The 26,603-nt window shown below is 64.9% G+C and overlaps 1 protein-coding gene across 1 annotated transcript in view; it reads left to right on the plus strand.

The window, feature by feature from the left end:
- BCR (BCR activator of RhoGEF and GTPase) overlaps positions 1 to 25,912 on the plus strand; it is an 87,217-nt gene extending 61,305 nt beyond the window's left edge. The window contains exons 9-23 of the mRNA XM_070385749.1: positions 1,905 to 2,026; positions 2,887 to 3,055; positions 4,106 to 4,225; positions 4,987 to 5,062; positions 6,225 to 6,329; positions 6,928 to 7,002; positions 8,802 to 8,899; positions 10,351 to 10,485; positions 18,697 to 18,756; positions 19,825 to 19,934; positions 21,068 to 21,207; positions 21,667 to 21,801; positions 22,480 to 22,585; positions 22,911 to 23,073; positions 23,341 to 25,912. Of these exons, the coding sequence (XP_070241850.1) occupies positions 1,905 to 2,026; positions 2,887 to 3,055; positions 4,106 to 4,225; positions 4,987 to 5,062; positions 6,225 to 6,329; positions 6,928 to 7,002; positions 8,802 to 8,899; positions 10,351 to 10,485; positions 18,697 to 18,756; positions 19,825 to 19,934; positions 21,068 to 21,207; positions 21,667 to 21,801; positions 22,480 to 22,585; positions 22,911 to 23,073; positions 23,341 to 23,430 (1,704 nt within the window). The 3' untranslated portion in view covers positions 23,431 to 25,912. The remainder of the gene's footprint in view (positions 1 to 1,904; positions 2,027 to 2,886; positions 3,056 to 4,105; positions 4,226 to 4,986; positions 5,063 to 6,224; positions 6,330 to 6,927; positions 7,003 to 8,801; positions 8,900 to 10,350; positions 10,486 to 18,696; positions 18,757 to 19,824; positions 19,935 to 21,067; positions 21,208 to 21,666; positions 21,802 to 22,479; positions 22,586 to 22,910; positions 23,074 to 23,340) is intronic.
- The last annotated feature ends 691 nt before the right edge of the window (positions 25,913 to 26,603 follow it).

The raw sequence follows: 26,603 nt of genomic DNA on the forward strand, positions 1-26,603 counted from the left end.
GTTCACGTGACCTCAGCAGACATGAGAGTTGCTTCCGCCAAGACAGCCTTGCCATGGCTGTCTCCCCTCCCGGGAAGCGGCTTCAGGGTACGTCGAGTCTGTGCCGTGCCTCCCGCTGCAGCGGGCATCCCCGAGGAGACGAGCCTTCCTGCTCCTTCGATCGCTGGAAGCAGCTGCCTTTGGTCAGGTGTCGCCTGCAGTCGGCAGTCTGGCCCTTGTTCCTGGGTCTCTAGTCACGGCCTCCTTCCGCGGGGACCACGGCTGGGGGACGGTCCGCCTCTCAGCTGGAGGTTGGGCGCCCTCTGCTGGCGACGTCCAGTAGCTGAGCCCGTTCGGGTCCCCCTCCAACTCACAGAAGGTCCCCCGGTCTTGCCTCCTGGGCTGGAGAACCTTCTGCCGAGTCCCTGCCGAGGGGACATCGCCCCGTTTGTCCCTCGAGGACTTCAGATCCCGGGACCTGCACACACCCCGCCGTTAGATGCCCACGACCCCACACCCCCCGGGGGCACAGGTGGGCGGAGGGCAGTGACCCCATGTCGTGGCTTGGCTTGCGGGCAGCCCTCCCGCCCTCGCACGTACGGTGCGGTCAGCATGGGCAGTGCCCGTGTGAACCATCCGCGCTCCGTGCCAGGGCCTGGCGGGCTGCTGTGAGCCCACCCGAACGTAATGGTGACGTGGGTGTTGGGGGGGGGGTGGCCAGCCCAGGCTGCACTCGCTTCTGGGGGGGCTCTGGCCGAGCGTTGGCAGGGGATTCAGAGAGGCACAGCCTCCCCAAGAAGAATCTAGGGTACGGGTGCCCAGACCTGCTGGGGAGGCTGTGGTGAGGCGGCTCTGGAGTTCTGCATGATGAGCGGGCCTGACACTCTGCACCGCCCCACACCCGCCCCAGCCATTGCAGACTTGGGGGGAGGCGTTGCGCTTTCTGAGGGGCCTTCCCTGAGGCTGGGTGAGCAGGGTCTCTCTCCCCCTGGTCACAGAGCCCTGAGTCCCTGCTTGCTTTCTGCACTGGCGGGGGCGGGTGGCGGAGCTCCCGGTCTGTAAAATGGGCACAAGGACCCTCCCCCAGGGTGTGGTGGGGCAGCCTCTCCGCCTGTCCTCGGCACGGCACAGCATTGATCCAGGTGACGAGGTGGTGGCCGCTGGTTGTCGGCTGGCGACCGACCTACCGCCCCACGCCCTGGACCTGTGTGAGCTGGGGACACCCGCCCCTCTGTTTCAGGGAAGCCGCCGGAACAGAGGCGCAGGGCTTGCCGGGGCACCGGTGCCTCAAGTCCGCCTGCTGTTCAAGGCCTCCTTGGGGCTCGGGGCCTGCATTAGACACGTGACCCCTGTGTGGGCTTCTGTCCATCAGCGGGCTGTGACCTGAGAAGGACTGGAATGCAGGGTCCCAATTGGGGGACCCCTGCCTGGCCTTCTGATGCCTGCAAATCCGGGCCTGGCCTTGAGCGTGACCGCCCCCCTCTCTGAGTCCTCCCGGCCCTGCCCCACCCCACTCACCAGGCGGCTGTCCGCCCTCAGCAACGGGCCCTTCTTACTGGTCCCCCACACGAGATTGTCCCCTCTTCTGGCCTGCCTCCCGCCCGGGTGTCCAGGGCTGTCCTGGGGAGGGAGGCCCGGGCCGCCCTTGCTCAGACGGGCTCTCCAACCCCCGGGCTGCGCCGTGCCCTCCGGCCTCTACGCCGGCGGCCGAGACCCTGTCCACGCACCCTCCCCCACAGGCCGTGTGCCCCGGGCACTTGGGGACTTTAATGGACAGAGGGCAAGGGGTTTGAGGTGTTTGCAGGCGGAGGGGGCGCTGGGGGGTGGAGGTGGGGGTCGGAAGCCCCGACCCCTGCCCTGCCCACGCCCCCTCGCCCTGACCACGCCCCCTCGCCCTGACCACGCCCCCCTCGCCCTGCCCACAGCACCGGCAGCTGCTCAAGGACAGCTTCATGGTGGAGCTGGTGGAGGGGGCCCGCAAGCTGCGGCACGTCTTCCTCTTCACCGACCTGCTGCTCTGCACCAAGCTCAAGAAGCAGAGCGGGGGGTGAGTGACCCTGTGGCCCCCCGGCCCGGCGGAGGGTCCAGGGCACCCGGGGCGGTTTCTACATAAGGAAACTGGGTGTTCTTGCCAGTCAGCTTGCAGAGGTCATCCCCCTGTGGGCCAGGCCACTGTCGTTAAGCTACAGTCTGTTTCCACCTGGAACGCGGTGCCAGGCTCATGGTCAGAGGTCATCATTAGCAGATGTCCTGGGTCAGCGTGAGTGACTGGGCTGTTGACTCTTAACAGGAACAGGGGAGCCTGACTGTGACCTCAGGGGGGCTGTCAGGTCGTGACCCAGAGAGGTCTGGGGGTGCAGGGTCTGCTGTAGGTGGGGCACGCATGGTGCCTGCCCCGCCCCGGCCCTTGGCAGACATCACCAGCTGATGGCCGAGAACGCGGTGGCCTGTGCAGGGGCAGCAACGGGGGAAGAGACCAGTCACTCAGCTGGGCTCTTCAGCCCCCCTGCTGTCGCCGTGCTGGGTGGGTTCAATCAGAAGAGAGCTTCATCTTCCCTGTCTGTCAAGAGGGGGCTTATACTGGGTGGATTTGCAGCCCCTCAAACTGCAGCCCTGGGGGCGTCTGCAGTCCTGTCCTGACTGTCACTGGGGGCCTGGAAGGTCTACCGCGTCAGGATACAGTGGATGAGGCGTGGCAGACCCTGGGCCTGGGTCCCACGCGAGCAGTGCCCCAGCACAGGGGCACCGGGGCCCGGTCGCCAGTGTCCGCTTGTCTCGGGGACCACGGGCAGGGTTTGAAGGTCAGGTAGACGTCATGGCCGTGACCTCAGGGCTCCTAGACTGGAAACAGTGACTTAAGCGGAGGAAGGTGGGCAGCCTGTTAACGTGCCCCCGCCCCACATCCAGCAAAGCCCAGCAGTACGACTGCAAGTGGTACATCCCGCTCACGGACCTCAGCTTCCAGACGGTGGACGAGTCGGAGGCTGCACCCAGCATCCCTCTGGTGCTGGACGAGGAGCTGGATGCCATGAAGGTCAAGATCTCCCAGATCAAGAGTGACATCCAGAGAGAGAAGGTGCGTGGGGCGGGGGGTGGGCGCTAGGCTGGCTCTGCAGCTCCAGGGGCAGCAGCACCTCCCAGCGGGCGAGTTCTGCTGGGCCTCTGACCCACTGCGGGTCTCTGGGACCTGCTGGGGCCCCGAGAGCATTCAGAGCACCAGGCATCCCATCAGACATGGAGCCGTCCAGGATCGGGTGGGGGGCGGGGGGCGGTCGCCCCACTGTCCCTGTTACAACTGCCCCGATGGGGAGCGAGTCCCAGGTGCGGGATACGGCCCCTCCGGAGGGTCTGACCTGTACCCGGCAGACCCCTGGTTGTTTCTGGAGAGGAGCAGTGTTCTGAAGGAACAGCGAGGGTGAGCCCCCAACCTGTAGGGTCGGTCTATAGGCACTGTGTGGCAGCCAAGGACGGGGTGGGTCCCCAGAAGGTTGATGTCCAGGGACACCAGCTGCTGCGGTGGGTGCAGCGGGACAGGCGTCCTTCGCAGCCCGCCCCTGCCCGCCCTGCTGCACCACAAACCCCAGGGGATGGGGGGTCCCCGGAGCTCCGGGCTGGCGTGAACTCTGGGTTGTCTGTTTGTCTGGCCGGGGCAGAGTGTCCCAAGGGCTGTCGAGCCCCGTCCACTGCTGCGTGTATCCAGGCTGTGCCCCTGGGACGGAGGCTTCAGGAGGGCGGTGCACGGCTGGGAGAAGAGAGGGTTTTCCCTGCCAGGTCCTGGGGACACGTCTCGCCCTGCACAGGCCCCTCACTCCCAGGAGACGTGAGGTCAAAATGTGCAGACCCGGGAGCAGGGAGGGGCCCTCAGGATCACAACGGGCCCCTGGACATTGCCCTAAGTTTGGGCAAAGTGACAGAAGGGAGGTCCGTGAGGGGAAGGCCTGTAACCCTCAAGGAGCATGCACTGAGCACGTCTGGCAGCCCGGGCCCGGCCTGGACAGTGCGGCCGAGGCCCTGTCCACGGGCTTCTGTCCTCTGCGGACCGAGGGTCCAGGCCCGCGGGCAGGCTGAGCAGGAGCGCGCAGCGCTGGGTCGGGGCTGGACACGTGGCCGCACCCTCTCCCCGCAGAGAGCGAACAAGGGCAGCAAGGCCATCGAGAGGCTGAGGAAGAAGCTCTCGGAGCAGGAGTCGCTGCTGCTCCTCATGTCCCCGAATATGGCCTTCCGCGTGCACAGCCGCAACGGGAAGGTGAGTGACCACCGGCCACACTCTGCGGACCATGCCCCTCACAGGCCGCGCCCTGCCCACAGGTCACGCCCATATGACAGCCAGGTCACGCCCACAGGCCGCGCCCCCCCACTACCGGTCACGCCCACAGGCCAAGCCCCTACCGCCAGTCTCAGCCCTACCTGCCGATCACACCCTGTAGGCCACGCCCCACCCACAGACCACGCCCGACTCGCCAGCCACACCCACGCCCCACCCCTCCGGTTGCCTGTGGTCCCTTTTCGGCCCCAGAAGCTTGTGTGGCCTGGCACACGGACCCCCACAGCTGGGAGATGGCGGGGGCTCCAGGGGCGTCTCCATAGCGTTGGGGGCTCACAGGCTCTCAGCGCAAGGATGCAGTCTGGGAGCCCGTGGGCCTGAGGGGACGCTTCACTTCTACCCTGAGGGCTTGCTTCACTTCTACCCTGAGGGCTTTTCTCTGTGAGCGTCACGCACCTGCCCAGGGGCTCTGCGGGGGCCGCTGCCTCCGCGTCAGGGCCCGGGCTGGTGGGCATCAGCCCTCCCCTCGGCACATCCATCCTGGGGACCCGGTGGCCCTGTGCTGCGATGCGTCGCCCTGAGACCCCACTACCCCCCAGCTCTGACGCCTGCAGCGCGGGGCTGTGGGCGCCCCGAGCGGGTTCGCTGCCGGCTGCACGTGATGGCCGGGATGGAGCCCGGTCCCCTGGGTGCCCGGTCAGCGGGGTGGCGATAACTGGGGTGTGCTCTCCCGCTGCCCCCAGAGTTACACGTTCCTGATCTCCTCCGACTACGAGCGGGCCGAGTGGAGAGAGAACATCCGGGAGCAGCAGAAGAAATGTGAGTGGCCCCCGGGCCGGGCTGTGGGCTCCAGGTGTGGGTTCAGGACTTTGGCACTGTGGTCTCTGACCTCGTTTTCCCCAGCGGGCTGGGCTGTGGGACTCATCCAAGTGAGGTGTGCCTTGGAGCCCTGACACACGAGATGGTTGAGGAGGGGCTGTCCTGAAAGGACCCCGTGCCCTCCGTGACTGCCCACCACCAGCCTGCCCTCTGACCTCCCCCCGTGAACCCTGCCTGCCCCTGGGGCTCCCCCACCCCCGCCTCACCTGCCCCCCACCCCGCAGATGCCGGCTGGGCGGCCACACCCTGCTGGCCCTACTCCCCTGTGCTTGACCGCTGTTGGGCCGGGGCACCCAGCCCGAGCCAGGACGGGCCCTTCTCTGGGCGCTTCCCTGTGTATTAGCGGGTCTCTTCTGCTCAGCTCACAGCTGTCCCGTGCTGCCTGGCTGCCTTCAGGGCTGGAGGGCAGGCCTTGCCCCCGACCTGGGGCTGCGGCCGCCTGCTTCCCTCCTCTGCTCCCCGCCGCCCCCCACCCCGTGACTCGGGACTCCCGAGCTGTTCTTGCTGAGAACTTCCCGCCTGTGCCTCTTGCAGGGGCAGCCAGGCTGAGCCCCGCATCCCGGGTAGGCGGGGGGCTCCACATGCCTCTGCCTTGTCCCCCACAGGGCACCGTCTCTGGGGACGGGGTGCTCCTGGCGGCTCTGACAGCTGGTGCCTGGACCCGGCCCATGTTCCCATCACGGGTGTCCAGTTATAACCAGAGGTCCAGACCACTTACAGCGTCTGTCCTCTGCTCAGAAGTGAGCTCTGTTCCCCCACCTGGTGGAGAGATGGGGGCGCAGCGGATAGAGCTGCACTGGGTGTCTGGGGAGACCCCACAGGAAGCTGCCCGGGTCGCCCCTCATGACCGCCATACGGCCAAGCCGAGGTGGCAGGCGACCCTGTGTGAGCATCTTGCTAAGATTCCCTCCACGCCCCCCGGGCCACGCCTCCCCATCCCTTAGCGGCTCCTCCCTGGGAGCACCTGGACGCTGTGGGCCTCCTCACCAGGGTGTGCTGAGGGCCCGCTGTGAGGGTAGCTGGAAAAAATGCTCCAGGGGGTCCCGGGGTTCTGAGGAGCCGGGTGGACTCACTGGCTGGCACCCCTGTGCTCCCATCTCAGGTTTCAAGAGCTTCTCGCTGACGTCCGTGGAGCTGCAGATGCTGACGAACTCATGTGTCAAACTGCAGACCGTCCACAGCATCCCGCTGACCATCAACAAGGAAGGTGGGCCGCCCCCACCCCGCACCCTCCAGGCCGCCGTTCCTTACTGCTGTTGGGGCTGCCCTGGGGCTGGGGACCTCCATGCTTGGGCTTGTGTGTGCTCCTGTCGGCTTCTCCCTGGAGTGGACGGGACAAGCTGGGGTGACCCAGGGGACCGGAGACTTGGTCCTGAGTCCCGAGCGGCTCCCCAGACCCTCTGTGCTCTGGTCTGGCCCTGCTCCCCATCCCCCCACGTGTGGTCGTGCCACACCTGCGTTCACTCTTACACTCGTGCACACGCGCTTGCACACAAGAGCGTGCTCTGCACACTGCGCCTCATCCACGTGACGTGCTCCCCAGCCCCTCTCCTGTCCTGAGAGCCCGTCACGTCTCGTCTCCGCCCCTGGTTTGCCCACGTTGTGAACGTAGCACTCGATCCTAAGGCCGAGTGGAGGCCACAGCAGATGTGGTCCTGCTCACGTTGTCGCCTGGTCCCCCGCTAAGCGAGTGACAGTCACGCGGTGCCCCCCGCCCAGCCCCAAGAGGGTCCCTGAAGCAGAGCCCAGCTCCTGCCTGCCCCTGCCAGGAGGACGGGCGCTCACCTCTCTGGTCTCTTGCACAGATGACGAATCTCCTGGGCTCTACGGGTTCCTGAATGTCATCGTCCACTCTGCCAGCGGCTTTAAGCAGAGTTCAAGTAGGTGGCTGGTGTGGGGAGTAAGGTGGCTGGACCCTGAGCCGGAGGGCGCGGGTACCCGGGAGGTGGCTGACCGCCCGAAGGTGTGGTGCTCGCTCACGCCCGTTGGGAGTGGGGTTGCTTTCCAGGGTGGACCTTGCCTCTGCCTGCTTCTGTCTCTTCAGACTCTGGGAGCTGGGAGCTGCCCCCTGCAGGCAGGTCGTGCAATTGTAGGGTCAGGTTTCGCTACAGACAAGGAAATCAGTCCTGAGTGTTCCTCGGAAGGACTGATGCTGAAGCTGAAACTCCAATACTTTGGCCACCTGATGCGAAGAGCTGACTCATTGGAAAAGACTCTGATGCTGGGAAAGATTGAGGGCAGGAGGAGAAGGGGATGACAGAGGATGAGGTGGTTGGATGGCATCACCGACTCAGTGGACATGAGTTTGAGTGAACTCTGCAGTCGGTGATGGACAGGGAGGCCTGGTGTGCTGTAGTCCATGGGGTTGCAAAGAGTTGGACACGACTGAGCGACTTGAACATCAACACAGTGCAGCCCAGGTCTCCAGGAGGCTGAGGGCTGGCACCCTGACCCTGGTGCCGGGGAGATTTTGCTGCTCTGATGTGCCAAAGGGGTACCCTTTTAATCCCTCCCCTCGGGGCCATCTGTCCCAGCCACTCGGGAGCGGTGAGGGTTGGTCACGCTGCAGCGCAGGCTCGGCACACACTCGCCTGCCAGCCTGACCCCCGAGCTCTTAGGGCCCCGTGGAGGAGGACACGAGGCAGGCACCCTTCTGACCGTGCCACCGTCACTACAAAACCGAACCAGACGTGCCTGACGAGCCCCAGAAGAGAAGCTGTTTCCAGGCCGGGTGGATACAATCAGGGCTTTGTATCCAGGATCTATCGAGAAGGGTTACAGTGCGATGCCTGAGACAGCCCAGCCTTTTAAAAATGAACAAAAGATTTGGATAGACGGAAAAAGCAGATTTATAGATTTGTGGTTGAATGGGAAAAATGGGAAGAGGTCTTTTTAGGAGTGACAGAAGTGCACTAAAACTGAAGGCGGTGACGCCTGCAGAACTCCGTAAACTCACCCAAGAGCACCCACTGGACGCTCACAGTGGGTGAGTGTGAAGGTACAGTCGTTCATACCTCAGTAGAGCCATTCGTTAAAGGAAGCAACACAACTTCTGGTGGATAAGTTAAAACTATAACTAGATTTGAATAAGCCTGAATACTTATTCAAATACACATTTTCGCTTTGCCCTATAGTAACTTTATTAATAGGGCTTCTCTGGGGCTCAGACGGTAAAGAATCTGCCTGCGATGCAGGAGACCCAGGTTCCATCCCTGGGTCAGGAAAGATCTGCTGGAGAAGGGAAGGGCTATCCACGCCAGTACTCTTGCCTGGAGAACTTCATTAATACCCCAATGAACCGAGCCCCCGTCCACGGCCCTACCCCACTTCCCTCCCAGTGCTGAGCTGCTGTCCGTGAGCAGTGGAGCGAGTGTCGTGACGGGTGCTGGCTTCTGGCTGCACCCGTGTGGCGTGAGGCTGTCTTGATGGCACCGTTTTGGTGTCTTGTTTTAGAAAGAAAACCGAGAACTCTCCAGGTGGTCTCGCGCTCCCACTGCAGGGCATGGGGGCACCGCTTCCATCCTGGGTTGGGGTCCCAAGATCCCGCAGGCGTCAGAGCGCTACCAAAAAACCCAAGACACTTTTTTTCTTTATGATTTAGAAAATAACACCTGCTTTTCTGAGAGAGATGGCTGACAAAGGGCCATGTGGTCAGTCCCGCTCTCCGTGTGCCCCCTAGGTCTGTACTGCACCCTGGAGGTGGATTCCTTCGGCTACTTTGTAAATAAAGCCAAGACGCGCGTCTACAGGGACACAGCCGAGCCCAATTGGAACGAGGTGAGGCCCCACTTCCCGGCAAACGAGGTGCTCCGTCCACGGGCTCTGACCCTGAGGGCTTCCCTGCCGGCCTCTGTGCCAGCAGCCGTTCCCGGAATCTCCCGGGGGAGCAGGCGGGCCAGGAGATTTTATCTCCGTGTTCCTGAGAATTCGCCTGCACACACACACCCCTCTTCCCCCCACCGCCAGTGACGGAGACACTTGTTTTGCTGGCAGAGCATCTGGAAAAAGAGCTTCGAAGGGCTTCTTAGCATTAAGGCCCCTATTATTGCCGAGTGTTTATCTGGAAGGTTTCCATGGTGTTTTTGCTTGGAAATTGGAATGAGCCTTGGGCGCCGTGACACTCGAGGCCTGGAAGCCGGAGCTCTGCTCCTGGGGTGGGGGTTGCCTCGCTGGGCTGGAGAGGACCCTGGTCTCTGTGATCATTAGACGTGCCACACGCCGCCCTCAGAGCGCGGGCCTGGGGAGCCGGCGGACCTGCCTGGTCGTGAGAACACCGGGCGCCAGGGCTGTCCGGGGTGGGGCAGGGGGTGTCGGAGCCAGGCGGACCCATGCAGGAGGGCGTGACCCTGCAGAGGCAGCGCATGCCGGGCTCTGGACACCACCGAGGGGCTGCAGAGACCGAGCTTGGGCTGAGGGGCTTCTGGGCGGCCCACCACCCTGGCTGCACGTGTGGGCTGTCTAGGTCCTCGCAGGTTCCCAATTCAGACTCAGAAATACCTGCTCTCCCAACCCCCGACCCCCGTCTCCCCACCAAGAACCCATGCCAGTGAAACCCTGCTGGGAAGCACTGGAGTTCCCAAGGTGCCGTGGGGATGATGGAGGAGGAAGCAGGCCCCACGCACCCACGGCAGACACACCAAGAGCCTGCAGGAGAGCCCTCCTCCCGGGTCCCTCTTTCGCCTCGCCTGGGTCGCCTCCCTGGGTCGATGTTTATTTTTTCCGTTCAAATAGACTGTCCTCGGAGCAGCTCAGCAAAGCTGAGCGCAAAGGACAGAGCGCTCCCCTGCCCGCCGACCCTGGCCCTCAGGTGTCAACCCACCTGGAGGGCGCTGGTCGTGATCAGTGGGCCCCCAGAGCCCACAGCAGGTCTGCGTTTGTAACCAGCCACCCCCCCACTCCCACACCCCGCCCCGGGGCCTCTGCTGCAGGTGGTTCGGGGACCACCCTGTGCGAGATGCCGGCTCCTGGAGCTTGGGTTAGGCATGAGAGGCGCCCAGAGCTTCCGGAAGCTCCCAGACTAGCCGGTGGTGTGATGTTCACGGGGCACCGGCTGCTGAGGGTCTGCACTGTGGGGCGACAGTGGGGAGGGTCTCGCCGCGGGGCCTCAGGGGAGCTGTCTGTGCGGGAAGGGGCTGCTGTTCAGAGGCCCCTTTGGCCAGCAGCGCTGGCCGCCCCTCCGCGGGGCCTGCCCAGTAACCTGGGGGCTTTCCTCCTCTCTCGGGGCGCAGGAGTTTGAGATCGAGCTGGAAGGCTCGCAGACCCTGAGGATCCTGTGCTACGAGAAGTGTTACCACAAGACCAGGCTCGCCAAGGAGGACGGTGGGGAGAGCACGGACCGGATCGTGGGCAAGGGCCAGGCACAGGTGAGGTGGCCCCTCCGCTCCCCGTGGGCTCCCCGCCTCCGGGTGCTCTGTGCTCTTCCTGTTTGACGCCCGGAGACACCAAGGCGGGGGGTGGGGGACACAGTGAGGCAGGCCCGGCTCTGAATCGTCGGCATGGGAGACCTGGGCTGGCGCCGTCGTGGGTCCCTTTCCGCCCCAGCCTGTCTGTCACTCAGTGTCTCGTCCCCGAAGGAATTCCAGCTCTACCTGTTTTTCCAGGAGGCCTTGTGCCACCCTGGCCTCTGGAGAGCCTGAGGTGGCGCCCTGCAGGGTTGCCCTTGGCAGTCAGGAGCCACCTCTAATTGGAAAAACCTGAGACTCTGAGTCTCCCCGCCTGGCACCCCCTCTTTGGCGTGTAGACCCCACTTCCAGGCCTGCAGCCGCCTCCCTCTGTGGGCGGGCGCCGGTCCCCCCGCTGGCCCCCCGGAGCTGGCAGAGGAGCCCCTGGTGGGTCAGGAGGAAGTCTCACAGAGGACTGGGGAGGGGTCCCCAGGTCCAAGCCCTCTGGGCCCTCAGCCTTCCAAGGACAGGACGTGCCCCCCAGCTCTTGCAGAACCACCCGCCTTGTCCTTCTCACAGCCTCACCTGCACGGCTCTGCACCCCAGAAGGAAGCCCCAGCACCCTCTTTCCTTACGGGGCAGCTGACCGAACCCAGCTAAGGGGGCTCCTGCCTGCCCCGCCCTGGAGGTGGGCCCTGACTGCTCCCCCAGTGCCCTGGGAAGCCCCCTGCCATGAGGCCTCCTGGGGGAGTGGCTGGACGTGCCAGGTAGCCGTGGGAGGACAGGGCTCCCTTCCCCGGTGCAGGAAGTGAAAACCTCCAGGCAGAGAAGGTGACTCACACTCCTCGAGTTCCTCGTCTTGCTGCGACCCTGGGGAGTCCTCGCCTGGCAGGGGGCTCCGTCCCTGCCACGGCTGTCTGGCTGGCTTCCTGGGAGGGGCACGGTGCCTGAGAAGCTGCTTAGGGAACTGGCCAGCTTGCGGCCTCCAGGGACCCCTATGCCTTGGGACTGGCACCACGGGGCAAGGGCGCTGGGGGAGGTGGGGGGTTGGCACGGACAGTCCTGGCTGCGCCGAGCCGAGACCCAAGGACAGGAAGCTGACGGCGCCTGGGGCTGGGTGCTCCTCGGGCAGGGGCAGCCCAGGATGGCTGTGACTCTGCGTGGAATCCCAGGGATTCCAACCTCACTGCTGACCATCCCGTTTTTGTTTTCTTCTAAGTGGTTACTTAAAAAACATTTATTTAATTTGTTATTATTATATATACGTACATATCGTTTGCTTCACTGGGTCTCCGTCTCAGCTCGGGCTCCTCTCTGGTTGCAGTGAGCAGGGGCTACGGTGGCTGCAGGGCACGGACTCCCCGCCGCCGCAGCTCCTCTCGTCTCGGAGCAGCGCGGACTCTCGCGGGGGCTTCAGCGGCTGCAGCCCCCCGGGCTCTAGAACACAAGCTCGGTGGCCGTGAGCAGCTAGCACGCAACACGCTCCTCCACAGCAGGTGGGGTCTTCTCGGACCAAGGATCGAACCCGTGTCTCCCGCCCTGGCAGGAGGCCGCCTCGGTGGCCTTGATGGACGGCAGGGCATTGCCCAGGCAGGGCTGTTCCGTGGGCGTCCCGAGCCGGACGCCTCTGAGCGCGGCGGTGTTCAGGCAGCTGCCTCGCGCTGGTCATCGCTCGGGGCCTCCGTCATCGCCTCCGCGCTCGAGGACCGCTGGCCTCCTTTGTACCCCTGCCCCAGCGTCCGCCCCCACACCCAGGCTCTGCCTACACCTTGCCCAGCCCATGGTGAGCTGGCAGGCTGGGCGCCCGATTCCTTTTCTCGACTTTGGTTCCTCTGTGTCCTCCTGCGGGACTGGGGTCCCGGGGGTGGCGGGATCTGAACCGCGGCCTCCGAGCACTGCTGCTGGGTAACCGGGGGTCTCAGACAGGAAAGGGAACAGTCGTCTTCCTCCTTTATGGAGTCAGGCTCTCTCTGGAAAGAGAGATCGAACCGGGGTCTCCGCGTGGGGGCAGATTCTTTACCGTCTGAACCACCAGGAGAGAGTGGTGGTAGTCAGATAACAGCGGGACTGAGGGGGTTTCTGGCTGCGCTGTTCTAGTGGGATTCTTGCTGAAGACAGGCCCGGGTCATTCGGACGTCACCAGGAAGGCGGGGACGACCAGCGTGGTCACAGGTTGAGGATGGTTAAATATTGACAGTGGGTTGTTTGTTTGTTTGTTTGTTTTAATTTTTTCTTAAATTTTTACCCTCTGTTTATTTGGCTGCGTGGGGCCTTAGTTGCGGCACAGAAGAGCTCTCATTCAGGGCCTGGACTTTGTGTTGTGGCCCTTGGGGATCCTAGTTCTCCGACCAGGGTTTGAACCCACGACCCCCGGCACGGCAGGGCGGACTCTCAACCAGCGGACCGCCAGGCAAGTCCCCAGGGCAGGGGATTTTTGCTTAACTGACTTAGCGGTTCAGTTCAGTCGCTCAGTCACGTCCGACTCTGTCTTAGCAGGGTTCTTGCTAAAACCCGTCTCTTGGGGACAAGACCTGCAGGCATACCTCAGAGGTGCTGCAGGGAAGCAGGTCACGTGAGGTTTCCGGTTTCCCAGTGCGTGTAAAGGCTGTGTCGACACTGTTCTGAGGTCAGAGTGTGCAATAGCATCACGCCTGGAAAAAGCAGTGTAGGTGCCTTAGTGAAAAAAACAAGACTTCATTCCTCAGAAGTGCCAACCAGCGTCTGACAACGCAGCGTTGCCCCAAACCTTCAGCTTGTGAAAGTGCGAATGGCGGAGCACAGAAAACGAGGGCTTGTCTGCAGCTGGAAAGCGGGTCAGAGGGGCCTGCAGACTCGGGTCCCCCAGCCCCGCTCCCTCCTGGGACCTGGGGTGACTCAGAGCTGTCATCAGTCCCGGGGACGTCCGGGAGGGGCGGGAGGGGGTCTGTGACTCAGGCTGGGGGCGGCCGGGCTTGTTTACGAGTCTGGATCCTCAGCAGGAGGAAGGAAGGCAGTCAGGGGAGGCCGGTCATGCTGACGACAGCCCGGGACCCCAGCCAGCCGCCCCCCTCCCCCGTGGACGCGTATCTCTGTGGGGGGCACCTCGGGGAGGCTGTCGGTGACTCCCGGGCCCAGCCTGCCTAAATGGGGGCTTTCCCAGCAATTCCAGGTGGTCTCCCAGCCTGGCCACGTGCGAGGGGCGGGTGGCCCTGCCTGTCCTGCTGTGGGGGAGGGGTGGCTACACCACACACCCCCACCCCCCGAGTCCTCTCCCCCTCCGTCACACACACCTCAACTCAGAAGCTGAGTGCAGAGCCCTTCCCATGAGCAGAGGGCGGGCACAGCACCCCGCAGTGTCCGAGGGGGGCGTGGGGAGAACCTGGAGCCAGCCCAGGTCAGCGGGCCCCAAGGGGCCAGGGGCGGAAACCGAACACGCTGTCAGGCCCGGAGGCGTCACAGTCGTCCGGGGAGCTGGGTCCTCACCCCCCAGGTCAGGGTTCTGGATCCACCCGATCCCCCAGACTGTGTTGGGGAGTCTTGGGTTCAGGAACCACTGGCCTGGGAGCAGGGGGCGTCGCAGGGTCGGCAGAGCCCAGGGAAGGTGGAGCCTCGAGGCGTCGCGAATCCCTTCCTTCCGTTTTCCTTCTCTCGCCTCTGTGTGCAGTGTCCGTCTCTTCTGCTCAGAGGGTGACTTTACATTGCTGTCGTTCGGTCCTTGGGGCACTTGCATTCTCCTCTAACCCCAGCCAGCCAGAGTGTGGGTGGGAGCCCTGGAGACGGATTGGGCAGGAGGAAGATGGTCAGTGGGCATCAGATAAGTGCCACAGAGTCCCCAGGCCCACCTGCCATCAGGGTTATCTCAGGGCTGGCCACGATCTGTTCCCCATGGTCATTCACGTGCCAGGGCCACGTGGGTGCTGGGAAGTCGGGGGGTGCTGGGGGGTGGTCAGAGATGGATGAGGTGCTAACGTGTCTCAGGGCATCAACGGTGACAGCCCCTTGGAGTGGGCAGGTCCGCGGGGTCTCCGGCCCCATGAACGTGAGGGGTGCAGATGGTTGTTAACCGTTTGAGGTCAGTTTTAGGCTGTAGAAGTTGTGTGGAGCCACAGAGCCCCTCGGGGACTCAGCTTCCCAGAGCCTCTGCCGCCACGAGGAGCGGTGCGGCGAGGCCTGGGACCTCCTTGCTCCAGTTGCGGTCCCGTGTGGGACTCTGCATCTTTTCTTCACTGACTGACATCCACCGCTTCCCTTTCAAGTAGAGAAGCAGCCAGTGAAAAGTGAGAGTGTTACTCACTCAGTCGTGTCCGGCTCTTTGGGGCCCCTTGGACTGTAGCCTGCCAGGCTTCCCGAACCAGGGATCAAACCCAGGTCTCCTGCATTGCCGGCAGATTCTTTACTGTCTGAGCCACCAGGGAGATAATCAGTGATCTTAGTAATTTACAGTGTTTTACGACCGTTAACAACAATCGCGTTTGAGAATATTTCTGTCCTCTCAAAGCGGTTTCCCTGTTCCCACCCCCGGGCCCAGGCTGATGTGCTTTTTGTGTATGGATGTGCTCAGTCTAAAGAACCAACCTGCAGTGCAGGACATGCAGGTTCGATCCCTGGGGAGGGGAGATGCCCTGGAGGAGGGCATGGCAACCCACTGCAGCATTCTTGTCTGGAGAATCTCATGGACAGAGAGCCTGGCGGGCTACAGTCCATGGGCTCTCGAAGAGGCGCACACGACGTATTGACTCAACGATTGCTCACGCTGCGTGTTCTGTGTAAACACACGCGCTCTGTGACACGGTTTCCGTGACTGGCTTCCCCCACTTAGCAAAACATTTCTGAGGGTCACGCGCTCATGGTGCGTTCACCACACTCCCTTTTTTGGCTGGGCCCTGCCTCACGCATGTGTCCACACGGCACGTTTAGCTCCTCTGTCTGTTCTCCAGTTGGGGGGCACCTGGGCCACTTCCCATTCGTGGCCGTGACGGTGAGCGCCGTGCGAGTGTGGCATGGTCGGCGTGATAACAGACGGCTTCCTCCTTCCTGTGTGGAGAGCCGGGGGGGAGTCGCTGGGTCGCCGCCAAGGTTGGCGCTCTGAGCTGTTGACCTGCTCTTCCCGAGCAGCTGCAGCAGTTCACGTCCCCGTGGAGGTGCCCGAGGGCTCCTGTTTCTCAGCATCCTCGACAAGCCCGTTACTGTTTGCTTCTTATTTATTGGGGTGCGTCGGGTCTTTGCAGTGGCACTTGGGGTCCCCGCCACGTCATGCAGGCTCTTGCATCGCCGCACGTGGACTCCCTAGGTGTGGCTTGAGGGCTTAGTTCCCAAACCAGGGCTCGAACCCGCATCCCCTACCTTGCCTGGCGGATTCTCAACCATGGTACCGCCCGGGGAGGTCCCCTGTCTTTTTTTTGATCAGAGCTGTCCTCTGGGTCTTGGGGTGATGCTGGAGTGTGGTTGAGGTCGGGGGAGGGTAGGAAGGAGTTAAGGACACAGAGGTCAGAGCTCCAGGAATGCACTAGAGAGACAGAGGCTGGAGGGCCGTGTCCCCTTCTGGGGGGCGGGGGCATCTCTGGTCCCCTCTTGGGACCACTCCTGGGAGCAGGTTACAGGGTGAGACATGTGGGGCTCGGTCTGGAGGGCCGGGGAGGTCCTGCTGGCCCGTCCTGGGTGCTGAGCACATCCCGGAGGAAGCCACAGTCTCTAAGAAGGCGGGTGAGGAGGGAGCCACTTGCCCTGTCTTGGTCCTGCCGCTGCCCGGGGAGGTGAACAAGAGAATGCTCTGAGAGTGTCCGTCAGGCCGTCCATCCCTGACCGCCAGGCCGCCTCGGCCTTCCAGGCAGCGCTGGGGGCAGCCGTCCACCAGGCCTGCCACCCACCCTTGTTCCCTGGGGGTGCCCCGTGCCCAGCCCTGGGGGAGGCGAGTGGAGACGCTGACCTCCGTCTGGGGAGGCACCCCGCCTGCCCGGCCCCGTTGTCCTGAGCGGCTGGCGCATTCCTCCCGGGACCCCACGCGCCCTGGGCTTTCCCGAAGGCGCTGGCCCTTTCCTGGTCCTCCCCCTGAGCGCTCCGTTCCCAGCCCGGGCTCCCCGCTTGTTTACCTCCCTGTACTGTAAATAGCCCAGGCGGGAGCACGTCCGCCGCGAGCGCTGTTTGTGGACGGAGCCCGGCCGCGGGGGGCGTCCTCACGTGGCTTCCGCCCGCTGTGTTTGTTGGAGCCGGGCCAGCCTGTGGACTGTCTGCCCCCCACCCCCGGGGCGGAGGGCAGGCAGGTGGAGGGGTGGACGGCGGCGCTGAGCCCCCGGTCCCTGGGCCAAGCGGCCAGTTCTGGGCGCTGTGGGCGTTCTCCCACCCGAGTCCGGCCCCGGCAGGGATGGATGCGGTCGCGGCTGTGGCTCTCGCAGGACCTAGGAGCGGGGGGCCCGTCCAGCCGTGCGGAGGGCTGGCCGGGCAGACACGGGTTACTCAGCGTCTCCAAACTGCCCGGCAGGAAACCGGCCACTTGAGAAGGAAGCGTGGCTTTTCTGGGCTCTGGAGGGAAAGTGTGACGCATCGGGATTCCCGTAACCAACGGGCCGCCCGTGGGGGTGTTTTTCCCACGCAAACAAAACGGAGAACCCGCGCGATGGGACTGGGCAAGCCTGCGGGGGCGGGGCTTCCTGAGAACCGGGTCAAAAGGCTGCGGGGCCGGAGCCCGGCACACTCCAGCCCAATGCTGCTGCCCGGCCGCTGTCCCACCCACCGCGCCGCTGCCTTGCCGCCAGCCCCTCGGGCAGCAGGGCCCAGGATGCGGGAGACGCCGGGCATGGCTGCCCTGCAGACCCTCCTGCGGCACCTCCACCCTGGCCTGGCGGGCCGCAGCCGGGCGGCCTCGGTGGAGGAGCACGTGTGTGCTTGCGGCACCGCCCTGTGGACCCACATCCGAAGCCTCGTGCGCAAGGGCAAGGTGGGCCTGCGGGGGCCGGGGATCCCTGGGGTGGGCGGCACCAGGCAGGGTCCGGGCTCTGTCCCCCCGCCTCCCAACCCTGTCCCCCTGCTGGCTGTGCTGGTCTCAGTTCTGGAAGAGGAGGGGAGGGAGGGATGGGGAGAAGGGCCCAGGGGTCGCCGGCTTCTGGAGGGAACCAGAAAGGGCGTCTTTCTGCTGCTCTGTCTCCCCTTTTAAAGCTGCCCGTAGGGATGCCCCGGCAGGTCCAGTGGTTCGGATGCCACGCTTCACTGCAGAGGGCAAGGCTTCGATCCTAAGCAAGGAACTAAGATCCAAACGCTACACAACATGGCTAGACAAGTTTCTGTTTTAATTAAAATAATAAAACTGCCTCAGTGGAGGGACCCTGTCCCTTTCCTTAGGAGCAGGGGGCACTGAGCCTGCCCCCTGGCTTCCTGGGTGGCCAGGACACCGGCACCTCCCTGCTCCCGCCACACCTGGCCTGGTTGGGACCCGGGAGCTCCACTCGCCCCAGAGCTGCGAGGGCCCTGAGTGCCCTCCTGCCCCTGCCCGCAGGTGCCTCCGAGGAGGTGTGACCATAGCTGGGGGCGGGGAAGCCCTACGGGCCAGTGGTCTGCGCCGGCTCTCTGCTCGCATACCCGCCCCACAGGCCAGGGTCCCCACCGCCCCAGAGCGTGGCCCCAAGAACCTCCCAGAAAGGGGAGGCCCCGCCGTGGGTGGCCTGGCCTGGTCTAAAGACCCCGCCTGCACAGGCCCCCACGCCAGAGGGCCACACTAAGGGGAAGACAGGGTCCCCAGCTCTTAGATGACACAGCACACCTTCCCACCCCCCAGAAGAAGATGCTGTTGAAACCAGGCTTCCCAAAGTGTCGCCTACATGACTGGCCAGTCTTCTCCAAGCTGTGTGAAGCCCCCTGTGATGCTGGGAGGTGGGGGAGCAGAACAGCTCCCAGCCCCCAAGGCTGCCAGGGCGGGCGTGAGCGCCACTGGGAAGGGAGGGTTCCCGGGGGAGCAGGGTGCAGGGCCTGAGTGGTCGCTGACTTGCCCCCACCTGAGCCTGGGCTGCAGGCCGCGAGGGTGTGGGGGCAGGAGGGCTCTGAGGCTCCAGGGCTTTTCTAGCGGGCCCTCCGTCGGGACCCTCGTGGCCCCTGGACAAGTGCCAGCCGAGGCCTGCCGCTGATTCTGCTTGGACGTGGGGGAGTCGCGGGCTTGGGCTCGCTGCCCGGCCAGGCCCTGCCGGACGCCCAGGGCTCCCGGTAATCACGACGCCTTGCTTTCAGCTGGACCCTCAGACCCTGCAGGACAGAGACTGGCAGCGGACCGCCATCGCCATGAACGGGGTACGTGCCCCCGCGCTGTGCTGGCTCCCGCTTCCTGCAGAGGGCTGGGGTGGTGCCAGTCCTTGCTGAGACCCTCAGGGCTGGAGGAGGCAGAGAAACCACAGCGTGCGGGCCCGAGTCCACGCAGGCCAGAGTCTTGTGGCTGGAGTGCGGGTCACCTGCCAGGCACTGGGCGTCCCTCCTCAAGTGGGGGTTCAGGGGCATCATGGGGATGGAGGGGGCCTGGACCCTGGGGTTTGCCCATAGAGACTGAGACCCCTGACTAGACTCCAGTGCCCTGTAAGAATTGAGACCTTAAGAAAAAGCACTGCCACTCACCAGAAAAGCTCTGGGCGTGTAGGGCATACCTGGAGGAGGGCGTGGCAACCCACTCCTATATCCTTGCCTGGAGAGCCCCATGGACAGAGGAGCCTGGCGGGCCACAGTCCCTGGGGTCGCACAGAGTCGGACATGACTGAAGCGAGTTAGCATGCAGGACACAGTGCCAACATTTGATAGGCGATTGGTGGCGTTTTGTTACCTTCTCTATACATTTTCTCTAGTGTCTTTTTTTTGGCTTTTTATTTTGTCTGGGGATGTAGCCAGCTGACAGTTTTGTGATGGTTTCAGGTGAACACAGAAGGGACTCAGCCACACACATGTGTATGTCCATTTCAGTCCAGTCGCTCAGTCATGTCCAACTCTCTGTGACCCCATGGACTGCAGCACGCCACGCCTCCCTGTCCATCACCAATTCCCGGAGTTGGCTCAAACTCATGTCCATTGAGTCGGTGGATACATATATGGATACATGGATCCATTCTCCGCCAAACTCCCCTCCCATCCAGGCTGCCATGCAACATGGAGTCTCATCGTTCTTTTTAATCAGGATTAAATGAGAAGCAGAAGCCACAGGGTCCTGGGGGGAGATTGTGCAGAAGCGGGTCCTCAGACGGCCCTAGCTGTTCCCGGCTGCCACTGAGTTGGACCAGGGCCCGCCCCCAACCTGGACCCTAGCCTGCGGGGCCCTGGGAGCTGGCTCTGAGGACCAGAAGGCTGAGAGGGTCGTGCCCCCTGCCTCCCCTGCAGATCGAAGTGAAGCTGTCAATCAAGTTCACCAGCAGGGAACTCAGCTTGAAGAGGATGCCTTCCCGAAAACAGACAGGCGTCTTCGGAGTCAGGATCGCTGTGGTCACCAAGTGAGTGGCCTGGGCGCCCACGTCTCGTCCCCGGGGGCGGAGGGTGCTCCCTCCCCGCGTGTCTATGCAGGACGGACCTGGTATGGGTCTCCCTCTCTGCGCGGTCGCCCCTCACAGGCCTGTGGAGCACTCTGTGCGTGGCTGCCTCCCGAGCTGACCACGGACGAGTCCCCAGCAGCTCGGGGCTGTCCAGCCCCCTGCCTGTGCTGCCCCCAGAGCCGGGCTCGCCAGGGTTCCCTTCCCTGCCTTGGAATTTCTCAGGATCCGAGCTCCTGTCCTGCCCCCGGGCGTCACGGGTCAGTCGTCAGGAGACACTTGTGTGCAGGTTCAGGGCGGGCCTTGGGGACACAGCCGCTTCCTCCGGAATCCACTTTCCCCGGTTTGGAGCCTGGCCTGGCCCTGACCTCACTGGTGGTCAGGCAGGACACCTGACTACAGCCTGGCCCCCGGCTACACCCCAGCCGTCCCCCCAGCTCCTCCGGGAGGCTCTGGGCGGGAGCAGGGACCCCCGAATGAGTACCATTCATGAGAGGGGCTGGGGACAGGACTCTGCTGGGTCCTGGATCCAGTTGCTAAACTAGACTAAACCAACCCTCCAGACAGAGTTCTTACTCTGAAGAGTTAAAGAGTTCTTACTCTGGTGTCCTGCCTTCAGGGGCTAGAATTGTCCCGTTAGGACGCGGAAGAGAGAGGGGTAGCTTCACAGGATTCCAAGCTGAGCGCAGGGGCAAGGCGGTCCCGTGGACTCCGTCCTCTGGCCCGGCTCCCTGCCGGGCGCTGGGCTCACCTCTGCCTGAGGCCTGGAGGGGTCCCCCCACCCCCGCCCAACTCAGAGACCAGACCGCTTCCCAGGACCCTTGCTGTCCGTTGCCCGTTAACCCAGGGCCCGGGGAGTCCGGACTGACCTCCGGTAGCCGACCTCGCTCAGAAAGGCCTCCCGACCAAGCCCCCAGGGCGGGTGTGCTCGGAGGGTGTCCAGCCCACCGGGACTGTTGGAAAGACCCTGATGAGATGGAGGCAGTGCCGATCGTGAGACCGCAGAGCCCAGGGGGACACAGGGCAGGCTCCCGTGCTGAGGGGCGAGGGGGCGGGGCTGCCGCACGCTGAGGCCCCCCTCCCCCCCTCCCCCACAGGAGGGAGCGGTCCAAGGTACCCTACATCGTGCGCCAGTGTGTCGAGGAGATCGAGCGCCGGGGCATGGAGGAGGTGGGCATCTACCGCGTGTCCGGAGTGGCCACGGACATCCAGGCCCTGAAGGCGGCCTTTGACGTCAGTGAGTGTCTCAGCGGGTGGGCGCGGTGCGTGCGCCGCTGGGGAGGGCGGTTCCGCAGAAGCCTGTTCCTAACCTGTCCTGACCACGCGCGTGGCTCCTGCCAAGTCGGACCAGGGGCTTCCGTGGGGCGGCCCCCTGCTCTACCCCCGGAGGCTCAGCTTGACCCCCGCCCCGGGGGTGGGTGTGACCCAAGCCCAGGGGTCAGCTAGTCTGGTGCCAAGAAGCTGGTGGAAAGGCCCCGATTGCCAGATGTGGGGGGGGACCCCAGGGTCGTCCTCGGTGGATTGCTCCTCCTGCCGCGGGGGCCTGCTGCCCTGGAGGTATGGCGCGGGGTGGGAGTCACCGCCACCGTAGTTACAGCTGCCGTCAGGTGACCCGCACGGGCCGGCTGGGGCTCAGAGGGTGGAGCCGACTCGGGGTTCGTGGCGGGGTCCGCTCCACTTCCACGCTCTTCCCCAGACAACAAGGACGTGTCGGTGATGATGAGCGAGATGGACGTGAACGCCATCGCCGGGACGCTCAAGCTCTACTTCCGCGAGCTGCCCGAGCCCCTCTTCACCGACGAGTTCTACCCCAACTTCGCCGAGGGCATCGGTGAGCGCGGGGCGTCTCCCGTCCCCCTTCCTGTCCGCCTTTGGTGGGAGGAAACCCGAGTTTCAGCAGAAACTCTGCGAGTGGTGGGGGACCAGGAACCCAGCCGCCCTGGGAGCCCTCCACGGGCTGACCTCCGCACTCTTCCCTGGAGGTCGCCGAGAGGGGGGCTGCCGCTGTGGACACGCCAGTGTGGGGTCTGGAGGCCGCTGTCCTCCTCACTGGCCCCAGACGCTGGCTTTTCGGTCAGGGCCTTCGAGTACACCCTGACCCCAGGCCCACCTGGAGGGTGGGGGGCGCTGGCACTCGGGGTGGCTGCAGCCTCCGCACCCACCCCCCGCCCCAGGGCCGCTCAGCAGAGGACCTGCCCTCACCCACCCCCACCCAGGTGCAGAGGCTCATGTGATGGGGGGTCTGTGGCCCCCGCTTCCCCTGAGCAGGACGTGGGAAGGGCCAAGGGGCCGGGAGGGCAGCTGTGCCCGGCACCCCCGCCACTGGTCCCTGTGGTGCCATCCGCCACTCTGAGGTTCAGAAAAGGCGTCCAGGGTGGCCAGGCTCGCACCCAGGGCCCTCACCGGGGGCCAGCGTGGGAGGCGGAACGGTGACTGGCCCGGGCCCTGGGGGCGCCTTCCAGCCCCGGGTCATGACTGTGAGAAGTAACCCACCCCCCGCCCCCCGCAGCGCTCTCGGACCCCGTGGCGAAGGAGAGCTGCATGCTTAACCTGCTGCTGTCACTCCCGGAAGCCAATCTGCTCACCTTCCTCTTCCTCCTGGAACACCTGAAAAGGTAGCCCGTAGCCCCCCTCTGGGGTGCTCAGGGCTCTGGTGGGTCGCCTGCGCCGTCAGACTCCCCGGCACCCGGGGCCTTCCCTCTGGGGTGCTCCCCCATCTGTGGGTGCCCCTCCGGGTAGCAGCACCACCGTCATCCGCGTCCCCCTGCGCCGTGGCCAGCCGCGGCTCGGGTGTCCCCTCCGCACCCTCCCTTCCCCCTGCGGGCCGCCAGCCCTCAGCATCCCGGCTAGGGTGCATCAGCTGGGGAGGAGTCCCCGCCCACCTCCACGCCCCCATCCCCCAGGCGGTGTCACGGCAGTTCTCCCCCCACCCCCCCACAGGGTGGCGGAAAAGGAGACGGTGAATAAGATGTCCCTGCACAACCTCGCCACGGTGTTCGGCCCCACGCTGCTCCGGCCCTCGGAGAAGGAGAACAAGCCGCCCGCCAACCCCAGCCAGGCCATCTCCATGACCGACAGCTGGTCCCTGGAGGTCATGTCCCAGGTACGGTGGCCTCGCCTACCTGGCCTGGACCTGTGGCCCCTGCCTGCCGGCCCCGAACCCCCGTGTCCTGGCAGTGGCTCCCACCGAGCCGCGCAGGGGAGGTGGCCGAGGTCTGGGGACAGGGCCGCGGCTCCGCCCTCTGCTCTTGGCTGGGGCTCCCGGGACCTGCCCCACCTGGCGGTCCTCCTGCTGTGAGGGGCCCCGGGTCCCGCCGGGGTGGGGGGCTCCCCCGCTCTGAGCCGCCGGCCCCTCCCGCTCCGCCCGCAGGTCCAGGTGCTGCTGTACTTCCTGCAGCTGGAGGCCATCCCCGCCCCGGACAGCAGGAGGCAGAGCGTCCTCTTCTCCACCGAAGTCTAGAGGCCCCCGGCCCGCCCCGAGAGAGCAGAGGACGGCCCGGGACCGTGCCAGGGACACGGGCCCTCCAGCCACAGGGCGGGAGCTGCGCCTCCTGGAGGAGTCGCTGGGCCCCCCCACCGCGGGCCCACGCTGCTGCCGCGAGACAGCGACCCCTGGCGGAAGCGGCCGCGGCAGTCCCGCCCCCGCCCGCGCGGGCGCCGCGCCGGCCTCAGACTGTCCGCGCCACCGCCAGAGGGCGCCCCGAGCCAGCGCGTCGCCCGTCGCGGGCCTGGGCGGGACCAGGCGGAGGAAGCGGTGGTTACGAAACCTAACTTGGGAGCGTTGAAAGATTTCCCCTGGGTCACCTGCGCATCTCGCGGCGAAGTGAGCAGGCAGGAGCGGACTCCCTGACCCGCGAGTCGTCGACCTGAATAAACGCCGCCGCCGCTTCACGCCCGGGGGCCAGGCCCCCTCCGGTGCGGTGGGAGCGTGTCGGTTTCCCAGATCAGAACGCCTGACGCCTGTTTTGTAACCGGGTTGGCGGAGCCGAGCCTGCACCGTGCAGCGCCTGACCCCGTTCACCTGCTGGCTTCTGTTTCTCTGCAGAAGGCTCTGCGGCAGACACGGGTCTCCCTCCTGCTCGGTCCTCCGTTGCTTTGTCTCCTCCCATCTCGTGGGCAGCCGCCCACCGACCCGTGTCACGCGCAGGGCCCGGACACCAGGGGAGGGGAGCCCCCGGGCTGCGCACTTCACCGCCGCTCGTCGGGGGAGGGCGGACCCGCCCACCGTCCAGAAGACCGCCCCGGCCCGTGGGACGCACAGTCGCCGTCGGCTCAGAAGGCCGGCCTCCTCCGACCCGTGGCGCGTCTGCCCCCTGCCCTCCCGTTCCCCTGATCACGCCCCGGCCCCCCCAAGCCCCTGACACCCAGATCGGCTGCGCCCCCTCGCCACACGCGCCCCACAGACTCTTGTAAAGGTTTTCCTCTCTTGGTGGCGGTGGCAACTTGCCGACAGCTTGTTTTAAACTTTGATCCGGATAGCTTTTTGATACTTGAATATTTTTAAGTTTTATACAGTTTCTAATTTTTTTTTTTCCTAAGAAGATTCAGATACCCACTAAGATGTTAGAATGTACTCTGTGGACAAGCGGTGTCCACAGCGGCATCTCGTCTTCCTCCACGCGCCAGCCCTCTTTCCATCGGGAGCTGCTCCGGAAGTCTCCTGGGCACCCGGAATTGGGGGGGAGGTTGGGAACAGGCTGAAGGTGGGGGCGCCCGCCCCAGAGCAGGTAGAGGGACCGACCCCGCCTTGCTCACACACTCCACGCCCCTGTGCTGAAGCCAGCACGTGGCTGGTTACCCTCCCAACCATCTGACTTAGAGGAGACAGAACTGGGGGCACCTCTAGGTATTTTGAACACGCGCGTCTGTGAAGAATTGCATCGCTCCTTTCTAAGAAGGTTGGGGGCAAGGAGAAAAGAAACAGGCAAAGCTTCCAGGCTGGACTTGTGGGAAGAGAGGATGCGCTGAACCAGAGGAGGGAAGCGGAGGCACGACTCAGGAAAAGGCGTTTGCTTGTCATGCGATTAGACCAGTCACGCGGGGCACTGCCCGGGCCCCGTCCCGTGTGCCCTGTGGGGCGGGAGGCTCTCCCCCATCGTGTTGTTGGGCAGGAGCTCCAGGCACGTGGGGCCACTTGCCCCTCCTGTCTGCTCGCGGACCTGCTGACACGGGGGACGGAAACACAAGCCACTCGAAGGTCTTACGTCCTCGTGCTGTATTTATTTAGTTGTACTTTGGTCTCGTGGGGAGAGCCGTGGTCCCCCTGGGGATGAGGGTGTAGCGGATGTCGGGGGGGTGTCCTCTGTCCCTGAATGTTCCCTGGACTCGGTGGGTCTCCCAGCCTCCAGCCCCCGACCTCTTCTACCCTGGCTTCCCATCCCGTCCAGCCCTGCGGGGGGGGGCGGGGACGCGCTCTGCCTGGAAAGCCCTGGCCTGGTCTCTGTTCCCCCGGAGCCTTCGTGATCTGCGTCCATCGCGTTGAAACTGGAAAGCGGTCTCTCAGCGTCTGTGCCAATTCCGGTTCCCTGCTGCACCTCTTTCCCCTCTTCGAGCTTTTTCTTTACTTAGGATGCGCGCCGTCGCATGGCGGGATGACTGTTGTTTCTTCCACGGCCGTCAAGGCGTTCCTTCACCGGCCCACCGTGGTGGCGGTCGCTCTGAGTCCCCAGGCATCCCCGTCGCCCGTCTGACGTTCCGGCCCTGACGGTCAGCGGCTGGCGGGCGGGTGACCGCCTGGGGGCCGGATGTGACCTTACACGAGGCTCAGTGGCCGGACTCCACCTCGCTGCCCGGGCCCTGCATCTGGAGCCCGGCCACACGCTGGGGCTGGTGGTGGGTCTCTAGGCAGCCGCGTGTCTGAGTTCCAGCTCGGCCGTCTCTCCCGCCACTGGGGGTGGGGAGGGAAAGACTGCTGACACTTTCATTAAAGTTCCTTGAGGCAATTTGTGTCTGTGGTGGTGCCTGCTACAGAAACGCCGGGACCAGGGGCTCCTGGAGCACCCCGACGGGGCCGATGGGTCAGGGCGGGGTGGGCGTTGGGGCTGGAAGCAGCAGCGGGTGGACTGGACAGGCAGGCAGCCCCGACGGGGCCGATGGGCCAGGGCGGGGTGGGCGTTGGGGCTGGAAGCAGCAGCGGGTGGAGTGGACGATGGGCCAGGCGGGGTGGGCGTTGGGGCAGCCCCGGCAGGCAGCCCGACGGGGCCGATGGGTCAGGGCGGGGTGGGCGTTGGGGCTGGAAGCAGCAGCGGGTGGAGTGGACAGGCAGGCAGCCCCCCCGACGGGCCGCAGCAGCGGGTGGAGTGGACAGGCAGGCAGCCCCGACGGGGCCGATGGGCCAGGGCGGGGTGGGCGTTGGGGCTGGAAGCAGCAGCGGGTGGAGTGGACAGGCAGGCAGCCCCGACGGGCCGATGGGTCAGGGCGGGGTGGGCGTTGGGGCTGGAAGCAGCAGCGGGTGGAGTGGACAGGCAGGCAGCCCCGACGGGCTGATGGGTCAGGGCGGGGTGGGCGTTGGGGCTGGAAGCAGCAGCGGGTGGAGTGGACAGGCAGGCAGCCCCGACGGGGCCGATGGGCCAGGGCGGGGTGGGCGTTGGGGCTGGAAGCAGCAGCGGGTGGAGTGGACAGGCAGGCAGCCAG

The sequence above is a fragment of the Bos mutus genome, chromosome 17, assembly GCF_027580195.1.
Source record: "Bos mutus isolate GX-2022 chromosome 17, NWIPB_WYAK_1.1, whole genome shotgun sequence".
In the NCBI taxonomy this organism is placed as follows: Eukaryota; Metazoa; Chordata; class Mammalia; order Artiodactyla; family Bovidae; genus Bos; species Bos mutus.